At 32.9% G+C, this 12,809-nt stretch overlaps 1 protein-coding gene across 2 annotated transcripts in view; it reads left to right on the forward strand.

Moving 5' to 3' along the window:
• The window catches only part of LOC118198767 (Na(+)/citrate cotransporter-like), a 91,005-nt gene that overhangs the window by 46,956 nt on the left and 31,240 nt on the right, over positions 1–12,809 (forward strand). For both annotated transcript variants that reach the window (XM_035370526.2, XM_035370525.2), the window contains exon 2: positions 5,289–5,438. In XM_035370526.2, the coding sequence (XP_035226417.1) occupies positions 5,289–5,438 (150 nt within the window). The remainder of the gene's footprint in view (positions 1–5,288; positions 5,439–12,809) is intronic.

Raw genomic sequence — 12,809 nt, forward strand, 5'->3', positions numbered from 1 at the left:
TTTTGTTTGCTTAATTTCTTTTATACATCGTTCTAGCTTTGTTATAGTATTTGAATCGAACATGTGGCAACGATTAGATAATTCTTTAAATGATATAAATTTTGTGCATTCTGAGTTATAATATGAACGAAATATAATACTGTTAATTGAACCTAGCGCCAGAGTGTCGCTATGGTAAACAAAGTGAATTTTAAAGAATGCATTTTTTCTATTGTGGTTTATGCGCTGTCGGCGAAGTAGGTTTAATTTAATAAGTTTAAATGAAATGCAAGAAAAAATGCGTATAATTTAATATTCCATACAAGGAAGTCATGTGGTGTACACATCAGATTTTTTAACAAAAGAAAGTGCTAAGATCTCCAAAAGAGGGCGATGTAGCAGCCCTCAACTGGTGAGTAAAAGGTTTCAGTTTTGGTGGGGTTTCGTAGATTCAATACTGTAAAACGAGGTGTGGAATGATGACACAATGTATTGTAATGTATATAATGAATTAAAGCGTTATATGTTTTAAAATGTGGAGTTTTTTCGAAAAGTTTTCACACTTTTTTGGAGCCACTAGTGAAAAGGAAGCTATGAGGAAATCTAACTATTTAGTTGTAAGCTTTTGTTGGAGATTTGTGGGATTTTGCTTGAAATGAAAGTAGAATTTGCTTTGATGTTTTGTTTCATATTTGAATTGTTTGTAAAATGTCGGTATTAGCTGAGTGGAGAAAGGAACGTAGCGCAGTTAGCTTTATGTTAAAAGTTGAAGATTTTATTAGTGATGATTCTAGAGAAATATATGTAACAAATAAAGAAGATATTTTAAAAGAATTTTGAGTCCAAATAAAGATAAGGAAGCTAATTTAAAACGATTAAACGATTAAATGAAAATTCCTCGTGATGCTGATGATACAGAAGAGGAAATTTCTGTGTCAGAGGCATGTTCAGAAAAAATTATCCATTATCTTCTGGAAACTAAAAATAGCCAATGCAATTGATACATGAATGAAAGATGAAATTAATACTAATAATGTAACCTAATCTATCCCAGCAACTGCTCAGGTTACTCCAGAAAACCAATTCTTTAGATAGCGTGCATTTTAAGTGTCTCATGCCTCAAAGACGCTATACTTTTATACACCTTCCAAGCCTTCTTCAGGATTCATATCCGTGTTCAACAATACGACCGTCAGCAAAGCTAACCACTATATCGATCAGGTCGATGCCTATTTTAGAGTAACAGGTTACAGCCGAGGTTATTCTACAAGTTAAAGCAAAGGTACTAAAAACTACATTCCCCTTCCGATTTATGCGAGGATGGACCACATTTAGATTATTCATAGGGGGACTGCAAGAGTGTATTTTGTGTTTTGATTTTATTACCTACAAAGATTAAAACTTCTGGATACACCAGAAAAACAAATCTTTAGATAGCGTGTCTCATACCACAAAGACACTATACTTTTAAAATCTCTAAGCCTTCTTCAGGATTCGAACTCGAGTTCTACAATGCGGCCATCAGCAACGCTAACCACCATATCTATCAGGCCGGTCGCAATTTAAAAATAACAGACTACAACCTGGTTATTATACAAGTGAAAGGTATGGAAACGTACATTCCCCTCATGACTTATGTGAGGAGAGATGACATTTAGATTCTTCATAGAGGGACTGAAAGAGTGCATTTTGTGTTTTGATTTTGTTACTTACAGAGATAAAAACTTCTGGATACACCAGAAAAACTAATCTTTAGATAGCGTGTCTCATGCCCCAAAGACACTACTTTTACAAACCTCCAAGCCTCCTTCAGGATTCAAAGCTGAGTTCAAACATACGGCCGTCAGCAACGCTAACCACTATATCGATTAGACCGACGGCTATTTTAAAGTAACAGACTATTGCCAATGTTATTATACCTGCAAAGATAAAAGCCTACAAAGATAAAAAGATTTGTTGTTACCTACAAAGATAAAAACTTCTGGATACTGTACAATTGAGAGCGCTTCAATTTGAAGATAAAAGTGTTTCAGCATGTCGCTAACTAAAATACAGTTTTGGGGGAAGATAACAAAAAATAATTGCATGTAATTTTAATTTAATATTTTTGGGGGTAAAAAACAATTAAAAATATCCAAAGGCCCTAGTAAAATTCCTGTCTTTAATCAAACTGGAAAAAAATGCAGTCTTAAGAATTAGGCTCGATCTTCCCGATCCGATAAAGAATAATACTCTACTCTCCCATTTTAATAGAAGAAAAACTAAGAATTGCTTTATCTGTACAAGAGTTGCCCAGAATAATGGAAATACTATACTTAAAAAGTTAAAATTATCTCTAGCGGTTATACAGTAATCCGTAAAAGTAACCAACATTTTTTTTTGTGTGTGTATCATTATTTTATATATATTTTCAAACTTGTGTAAAACTGCAGATTTCAAATGTGGTTTCTAAAACTTAGTTCATAGTGAAAGAAAATAAAGTAACTTGATTGATTCCAAAGAGGTCAGATTGTTCGTGCCCGGCTTGATCATGTAAGCCCAATTGTCAAATTGCTGGGAATATCGAGAGCTACTGCGTCTAAAGTCATGACAGTACAGAACATTCTTCGCAAAACATCACCAGTGAGATACAAGTTAGGAGCAAAGCGAAATTTACTGGCAGAACCAGAAAGACTTTGCAGAGAATTATTATAACAAAAAGATAAAGATGATCGCTGAGTTTAATAACCACTTATATACGAGTACTAACTCAGTTTCGGTGAATAGGAAAGGTATAAGCAGAATATTTACTGCAGAGTTGTGATCTCTAAATCTGTTGTGTCACAAATAATGCAAAATAGACAAAACAGTGATCTCAGGAACATAAAACGTTGAATGTTGATCAATGGAAATAAATACTAGTTTTAGATGCGAAGAATAATATAATCCGATTCTTCTCTTTTAGGCACATCTCTTTTACGATTGTAACGTGTGTGTCGTCAGTGCAGAAAGGACATCAGTTTTTTTTATCAAATTAGACGACCATATCATTTTCCACAGTAGTTTTTTACTATGGTTATTGAGGCAAACCAAAAGAGAATAGAAAGTTCATATTCTAAAGAAACAAATTTAGCCAACACTTACGATACTGTCTGTTTACATTCTAAAACAGTCATATCACGTTTTGAAACAGATCCAATTATTACCATATAAGGAGTAAATATTTTTGACTCCAAAACAGTTTTGAACGATCATGTCTATTCAACATTTCAGATATTAATCCCTATGAAAACTTCATCATCCAAGAAGATTTCGCCAAGGTTATATTGCTGAATAGTAGACTGAAGCATGAAGATGAAGTTACCATCTTCTCTAGCACGAATAAAATATCACTAACTATTGTTGTTTGCGCTAGAGAAAAAGAATGAGATCTCATCTCTTTTTTTTCTTTCCAGCATCTCTGAAAAAATGGATCCATTGCTGCTATAGTAAAAGCATAAAATTGCTGTAACTTACCTATTTAGAATTTGTATACCTGTAATTTAAAAATTTCAATCAGAGCTGGATGCAGTTAGATTCATAAATTTTCGTATATTTAAGTGTTCCCATTATTTTGCCACCTACATAATAAATTTTAGTAGGCATTTAAAAAGAGCATCAGTTTTTGAGCAACAAAAGGCGAGTAATATATAAACAGTTACATATATGCAAGGCAGATCCTAGCAGAGGACAAAATGGTGCAATGCACATGGGTGGCCAAAATTAACGACGATGAAATGATTATTAAGCATATTGTTACGAAATGTACAGGCGCGGTAAGATGGCTTCCCCGCAAAGCAGTTTTAGGGTTGCTATAAAATGGCAAAATAAGGCAAGTTTGCCACATTTGGAGAGAAATCGCCCATTTGGCGACAAAATTGGCGATATGCCATGGACGGATGGAGAAACTTCTGGAACGAATTCTTACCGGTTTAGCCCAGAATGCTCTCGAACATAAGCCGAAAGCTATATAAACCCTGCTGGTCCGCAGTCAGTCAGTGTGTGCCTCATCTAGCGAGCGTATAGTCAGTCATTAAGCGAGTGTCTCGAACTCTAGCGCCGAGTTGGTCGTCGAGTGCTTCGACAGAGTCTTTTAGTGTATCGCGAGTTGTAGCGTGGAGAATCTCGAGAACACGTGGAGTTCCGAGAACGACCAACGTTGTGAGTCGGGAGCTGTACTCTGGTACTTTGCAGTGAAGCTGTCTCCACCGTTATCCCCTGACAGTGTGAAGGCTGTGTTGCTGAACGTGTCAGCGTGTTTATAACAGTTCGATGGTTGTAAAACTGATTTTGGAGCTATCTGATTAATATTGGTAAATAAAGTGTGTTTCGATACTGATGAAGTCGTCGTTATTCACTCCAAATCCTACGAACCCCGTACAAAAGTGAAGAAGAAAACAACGCAACAATATTTCTGTAAAAAAGTACGGCCAATTTTAATTTGCATATGGGCGACCAACCTGTCTAGGATCGGCACTGCATATTTGTATATATCTGACCGTAGTGTGCTATTCAACTAGATATCGATCGGAAAAGAACAAGCTTGCAGAATTTAAACCCCGAATCTCTAACAGAAATGAAATTTCTGCATTACTTATACAGTTTTGTACATAAAGTTAATTTGAAAATTATTTCGAATACTTCTACTGCTTCAAATTAGCCTAGCATATACTATTTTTTTCTTTTGTAAGCCAATAACAATTTCAACAACATTATATATACATGTAAGGAAATAACTTAGATTTTAACTCATGTATATTTAGTTAATAAAATTCCAAGTGTCATACATTCATAATTTAATACAATAAGTAAACCATGACGCTTTTGTTATTCTTTAGTTAATTAAACTCTCATATATAATTATTTTATGTTGAAATTTAATAAATTATTAAGAATGTTGGATGGGTTATTTTTTAATTTAATTTAATTTTATTATTATTAAATATTTTTAAAATTTACTAAATTTGTTATTATTATTAATTATTTTTTATTTTATTTTTATACTTATTAGTTATTTTTTTAATTTAGGCTTTTTATTTAGGTGCATAACAACTCTTTTTAGACATATATGAAAGATAATTTTCCCAACAATTACGTTTATAAGATGACAGAAGGAAGCGCGTTATGTGACATTCGTAAAATAAAACAAAAATGTGAGCTGAAAGCTAATTTAGACTGTCTATCCTAAAGCGTTTTCAACTTTTTTGTTAATTTTCTCTCCGGAAGGCACTATCTAACTGTTTATTGCTTTTCTGTCACTACACTGCATTGGTTTTCTTTTTCCTCCTCAGGAAGCAAGATGTGGATATGTGGTCCTGTGGATGGCTTTCTACTTCATGCTGGAACCTGTTCCTTTAGCTGTCACCGCCCTTCTTCCAGTTGTAACATTTCCGCTTCTGGGACTGTTATCGACTTCGGAAGCATGTTCACCATACATGAAGGTAAATGGAAATCGTACAAAAACATGTTTCCTTTTCTTAAATCCATGTATTAGATAGATTTAAATAGGAGATGAAATTGTTTAGGTTTCTTGCTCCATTGTTATTGTTGTTGTTATTTATAAAAGCAGACAGAAAAACACAAATACATAAAACCCAACACAGCAATAACAAATATGCAAACATCCTCTTGCCTCGCACATCCCACAGTCAGCTACAATTGTCTCTAAAGACAGCATTATTGCTTATTTATAAATGGAGATGTTTATCGGAGTTTCATACGAAGGGGGTAAAAATTAACCGTAAACTTTTCAAACTGTTTAGCGAAAAGAGTTTCGCTAAACAATCATGACCAGATAAATAACCGGTTAGAGTGACGGTGTTAGCCCGTGGAATGCCAGGCATGAATATGTAATTCAAGATCGAACACGTGACTGGAATTCTGGAAAAGGATAGGGTTCCAACTTTTGCCATTCTTCGGCTTGTAAATTTCGTAACACCTTACATGTAATTCCTTTTATATCTTCAAGGCACATTTTACTTGAATCAATAACCTACTACATTTATCTCTGATAAACAGAAGCAAAGCATTCGATAATTTTGAATTCTAAACGAGAATAACCATAAACGATATTTGAAAAATGTAGATAAAATTTTAAAACCTAGATAAAACGTGTTTTCACTTGAATGCCTGTTTTGAGGCCAATTAACTGAAATTTAGTATTATCTAAAGTGCATAAGATGTTTTAGAATTAAAAAGATCTTTGACCTGAGCCCTGTAACAAGGGCATAGGTAAGATTTCCTTTAAACGTGGCATGAATGTTGTCGAAAGAACACTTTTGAATGCTGAAGAATACAAAGGCATAACATTTGTGTGATCGGATTATCTTCGAAGAAGATGTAATAAAACTTTGGCATATCTTATATGTTATCTTAGTTACTATTATTAGCATTGTCGTCATCGTCGTGATCATCATCATCATATAGTTATCGCCGTTGTTAAGTGTATGATGATATGTGCTGTATTGCATGATTACTGTCGTCGTAATAACCATTAGCATCATCAACATTTTACAAACGATTGAATTTTTTTTTAAATTTCTGCTAGCATTCTGTCATCCATTGATTATAAGTTACATTGTGAAAATAGTTAAAATAATAGAAAGGTATAATCTTTTCTATTTTCTAGCAAAACAAAATTTTGGTATTGTCAGTTTCTGCAAGATGAAATTTTCTAGAATTACTTCCCATATTTATTTGAAAAAGTTTACTTTATATGAAAAATAATATTCTTTTTTTTTATTATTTCGTGATTAAAAATGGGCCTGTTTTATTTCAGTTTGCGGATTTTACAGTATTCATACGTAGAATTAGTTTTTTTTTTTTTTAGAAGCTTTATGAAAATTTAATTTATTATTAATGTCTTTAAATCTTACAGCTTTACAGTTTACAAATATTCTCCCAAGACTGTTTGGTGCAGATGGGATTTTTAATCATGAGTCGAAAAGGTCTTTCTTAATGTATTATGCGGCTACGGCTATTGAAAGCTGCGATGGTGCTTGCGTAATGATCGGTTGCGTTAGCTCTACAATTTGCCAAAACACGATGCGGCAGAGTAACACATTTCTCCAGTAGGAATTAAAAAATAATTACAGTTTAAAATAGCATTTTATGGATTTCATTTCATATTTTGTACTTTAAGTAAGTTCCAGACAGTGAACGCAGGTTCATAACAGCGCTGCATGCGGGTTGACCAATGAAATATGAAATGCACAAGTTAATTTTCAAGTAACAGGAAGCGAAAAAAAGCATCGATGATTAATCAAACATTTTTATAGATTTATAGCTTTGCATATTGTTAATTTTATTAACACTGTGTTAAAAACAATTATTAATTAATATATACTTATTGTGAGACAGAAAATTTCGAATGTTCGTTTGCGATTATTTCATCCAAATTAGCTTTCATCTCCCTTGTAGTGATTCGTAATATAATTTTCATCAGTAATTTATAATTTGATATTGATACATATTTTTCGCGTACTTTTTGCATAAATATGTCTCTCCAAGTAAAACTAAATACTTTTTGACATAATCCACAATTTTTGAATTTACCTGCTTTAAGAAAACTAAAAAAAACCCGTTAAATCATTTGGATGAAAAATTTCATGTAACAAATAATCCGACTGCATATCGATCGGTTCTAATTGAATCTGAATTGGAGCATGCTGCATATTAAAATTAAACGGCGCACATATTAAGGCCAAATCTTTTTCATTTTTTTTTTTTTAAGTTTTCAAGTATTCTGCCAAGCTCAGCATACTATTTTTCCATATTTAGCAAATTCTCAAATAGCATTCCACCTGCGAGTTGGCTTTTGCGTACTCTAGTGGTTAACCAGGAATTCGTTGCTGGCCTTGAGCTGCAGGTTGCGGGTTCGACTTAATTGCTTGTGTGTGTTCGTGCACTCCTTCTTTTTCAGATGCAAGACCAATATTGTATGCGCCAAAGAAAGTTTTCAAAGTTATATTAACTTCTCCTCGGTGATGAAATAGCTGAAATCTGCTACTGACGAATTCAACCATCCTCAAAGAGCTATTCCGAAAAAAGTGTACGGCTGTTGAAAATAACAACATTTATGAATGTAAGATATAAAGGCGATTTAAATATATTTTACTTAGCTCTAGAAATAATTGATCGGAACTTCATTTCTAATTTCAGTATGAATAGGTACTGGTGGAGTGCCGCCTGGCAGTCGTGCCTGATGGTTATGTGCCGTTTGGGAGTTGTGCCTTTAATTCTCTCTGGAGCGCATTACAAGCTGCGGTTACAAATAACCAACTCGCTGTGACTGTGCTGCTGTATTCCTGGAAGCCTAGTACTAGCTTCATTTTGGATCGCACAAAGCTGTTGACCCCGCTCTTTATTTTCTTTTTCACTTTACGTGCGCTATGTTACGTTCAATAAGTATTCTTTTTCTTTTGTGGTTATGTCGTTTTTCAGGTTCTTCCAGTTGAGATTTTTTTAAAGTCGTGCCATTTCATACTCTATTGATTGAATGGGTAAGAATGATTCTCATTTGAGCCTTTTCAATGAGGATCAAAGCAAAATCCAGAAGTGTGGTAGGTAGGTCACGTGACTGTGAAATATGCATGAAGTGATATCACAATGAAGCTCTTTAAACGTCCAGTTTAGTCATTGTTTAAATAAAACATTAGTGACATTGTTTAAATAAAAAAATTGGTGATTACACCTAATACAGAAAACAAGATTTTTTTTTAAATTTGATTACAATTCAATATACTGTTATTGGAAAGTTTTAACTCAAACGTTTAATTTCAAATCATGTTCTCCGCTAGATTTTTAGCAAACAAGTAGACAAAATTTCTTACATATTTCTTCGAAATATCAATAATACCTAGAGATATTTGTAGTACTTTCTTTGAGAATAGTGACCCATAGCAATGCATTTGCTCTTGGCATAATTCAGAATTATCGCCTTAAAAGTTGTAGAGATTTATAGTTATTTTAACTAACAATTTAAAGTTTGAGTTTTTACCTTTCCTGTAAGCCTTCATTTCCCTAATTGTCAGTGCCAGAATAAATGTTGTAGCGCTCGGAAGGAAATGCAAATTTTGTACTTTGAAGGAAGTAGTTAAAAGCCGAGTTTCGGTAGGAAAAAGGAAGAGTTAGGCTTTAGCTGCCGTCTCTGCCGTAGATACGTTTGCTTATTGCTGGTTCAAGTGGTTTAAGAGCATTGATCTGCTGCCACTAGCTTCAAAGCAGGTTTAAGTTACAGGATCTCTCTGAGCCCTGTCGTCTAGGTCTATCGTTTGTTAATACCTTCAAATTTTAGTTTAATTACGTGAGTTTCAGTTACCGCCCAAGCAGAAGCGAAATTTGTTAGCGTCGAGTTGACGCATTGTAAATTTTAAGGAGTTAATAAAGGGTGCTTTAACCCTTCTCCTTTGTAGTTTCCTGCTTCAAATAGAAGTTAACCCACCTGGACTCTACAATGTTATAGAACCAATGATGTAAGCTCTACACTACGTAGCGAAAATTCATCATTTGTACCAAAAAAATAGAAAAAATCATGAAACACCTATGCCGTAAGTCAGTAATCAGTTTCAAGCTGATAAGCTAACTATCGAAGTACTTACTTTTTCTGATAAAGTCAAAAAATATCGTGAACTCCACACATTTCTACGCGAATAGTATGAACATTTTTAATTTTTATTTATTATTTTAAATAACTTTCAAGTGATGCGAAAAATCAGATTATCTACATTTTCAGTTTATTAATTTCTGAAAAGTATGATTTTAAATACTCCCAGCGTTTCGATTGCACATCTGTATAGAGTTCTGAACAGGGTTACTTCTAATTCCATGAAATATTTTAAATATTCATAAAAATAAATTATGAAAATGATATCAAATATATTACCCTGAAATAGAAGTAAACTCGTTAAGTTTTTTAAAAAAATATTTTACAAATGCTAAACATGCTCACCTTTTTTGATATGGCAAACATCTATACCTCTATGGGAGAATGTATTAAAACACCGGATAGTTGGCTGATACAAAATTAGAATGAAAGCAATAATGACTTTCTCTTTAAATAAGGCATGGTATTAAGTCTTCGGCTTTAAACCCGTTTTCTTGTGGAGTGTGGTTGTCAAGGATATTGCTCTTTGTACTTCAATTCCCCATTAAAACCTAGGATCTTTACAATAGCAGTGCCATAGATTTGGTCAATCGCGATATACTGGCACGTCTATGGGATGAAACAGATTATTACATAAATACCTACCACATCATAAATGTGAAACATTAAGTTTTTGCAAAATGCTTTTAAAATGTTAGAAAGTTTACCTATTTTAGAAAAATAAAATTTTTATTATAGTTTAATAGTTTAGGATTTTAAAATCCTTCACAGAATTATTAAAACCCTCTATTTTTACAACATATTATGCACTTGTATGGGATATTTTAATGTAGACAAATGTAATTTGAAATATTGCAGTTAACAACCGGTAAAGTCTCTCATGGAGGCACACATTTTTTAAGGATACGTGAGAATACTGGATTACAACTGATATATTGTACATGCCCGGTATTCTTCTACCTATATATGTATCTATACCCGTACATTGCGATGATTAATATTTCTCCCAGTAATGAAATAAGAAACATCATTTTTGACTGCAAAGCAAAATTTCATAACACAGAGAAAAAAATTCTTACATTGCAATTAAAGAACAAAAGTAACTCTTGAAAGTATGAAAGATTCCACCTCCTTCCATTATAACATCAAAACAAAATTACTGCTAAAGGTCAGTTACCTTTAGGAAAAATTGCTTTTTTATAACTTATTTTATGAAATCATAATATCTGATCTGATAATTAATTTATTATGAGAAATTAAAGCTCTGAGAATTACTAGAAACAAACCAGGCCCCAAAATTTACTACGCCTTTAATTCCATTACATATTTATTGACTCTATGAGGCATTATCTTACACATCTTTGCGCACCTCTGAGATATATCTATTACAAATAATAATCTTATAAGTATTACTGCAACAGTCAACATCTCTATTTACTTGGAATAACAGACTTAGAGACATTTATACAGAATTACCAATTTATAATGATTGGTTAGTTTTATGAAATGCTTGTCACTTGTTTAGAGTCCTGTTTCCCAATTGTTTGTTAAATGAAATTGATTTATTTGGGATACACATCTTAATTTCAAGCAAAACTCAGATCATTTTATGCAAAAAAAATTATCGTATCTTGAACTTTCTTGAACCAGATCACCATATAAAGTAAATAGTGCGAAGTTTATATAAAAGTTAGCCTTTCCACATCATCTGAGTGCATATTCTATTAGTTGTTATATATCACTTGATACCTACTTCTGTTTAGAAATATTCTCGAATATACTTTTAAGTAAACAAAATGAAGTCTTGACTGTTATCTATGTATCGAAGTCTGAAAGGTCAAAATATAATTTTCTTTCTCACGCCTAGATAAACAAATCATGGAATACGAAGAGCAATATTTTAGTGTATTTATAAGGCGGGTTTTTCCAAAAAATTAAACGTAAAAGGGGATTGTAGTTATGAATTTTACTTTTTTTTTCCACTTCGTAAACAAGCATTTTTTTAATTTTATACGAGCATTTTAAACATGAATGTATAATTCTGTAAGGTGAATTAAAAGTAGGCTCACACTCTACGGTTGTTGAGTTATATTACAAACATTAGAGTAAGATAGTGGAATAAGTCATATTAGGTTTTTTAAATGTGAAAAATATAACTTTAATTTAAGAATCTTTAATTTTGAGAAAATGCGCCTATTGCGTAAATCTCAAATTTTTGTTTGAATATATATACAGAAACATTTTATTAAAATAAAACTTTTATAACTGGACTGAACTGCATTGACTAATATTGCACTCGTAAAGATGAAAAAAGGAAGATTGCACAACAACAGCCAAGCCCTATCTGGAAGACAAATCTAAATTGTTGACTAAGATTTAGCAATCAACTCCGCTGCTCATTATATCTTTCGAGACGACGCTTCTAAAATTTTGCCACTTAAATTCTGCCAGTGCGCCTTCATTGCACTGGTTCTGGTGCCAGCTTGCAGAAAATATACTGGCATAAAAATTTTTAATGCATGTTGTAAGATTTTGCACTGTGTACTTTTAAGTTACAGTTGAATTTGAAGAATCTTAAAAACATGTAAGTGAATAATCGCTTGTGTTGGTGATATAGAAAACAACACGTAAGAAGGGTGAAATTACCTTTTATTATTCCAATAAGGTGTAACAGAATTCCGTCTTGGAGTTGTACAATAAAGCCGACACTCGGGCTTGAACTTAAGAGACTAAGAACTAAACTAATCTTAACTAAAAACGATGTAGCCGAAGCTATCAAACTTCTAACAGAGTTGGCCCCTTAACGCTAATATCGGCGAAGCTATCAAGGGCCTAAAGTACGGCCGAGAGTAATAATAGCTTAAGAGAGAGTAGCCTAAATAGCGGACACATGCTAGCCTGAATTACTGGTTCTCTCTGACTAAGACAGCAGAACTTCGCGGTTAAATACTACTCAAATTTGCATTCAAACGTGATTCTAAAAATACGTTCTGGCCGGAAGTTGTAAGATGAAATTAAGAAGCGTTAGGAAAGGAACTTTAACTCAAAATTTAACTATTAGAAAATCCTTACAAAGTAATGGATAAAATTAACGCCAAATAATTTTACAAAAATAAGTGCTGGGAGAAGCTAAAACCTTGACTTTTAATAATTAGCAAATAAAACCAGATCAACGCATTTCTGGAGTAATGTAAAAATTCTGTAAATA

Source organism: Stegodyphus dumicola, chromosome 3 (genome assembly GCF_044657685.1).
Source record: "Stegodyphus dumicola isolate Sdum_Otavi_A_Nest chromosome 3, ASM4465768v1".
Classification (NCBI taxonomy): Eukaryota; Metazoa; Arthropoda; class Arachnida; order Araneae; family Eresidae; genus Stegodyphus; species Stegodyphus dumicola.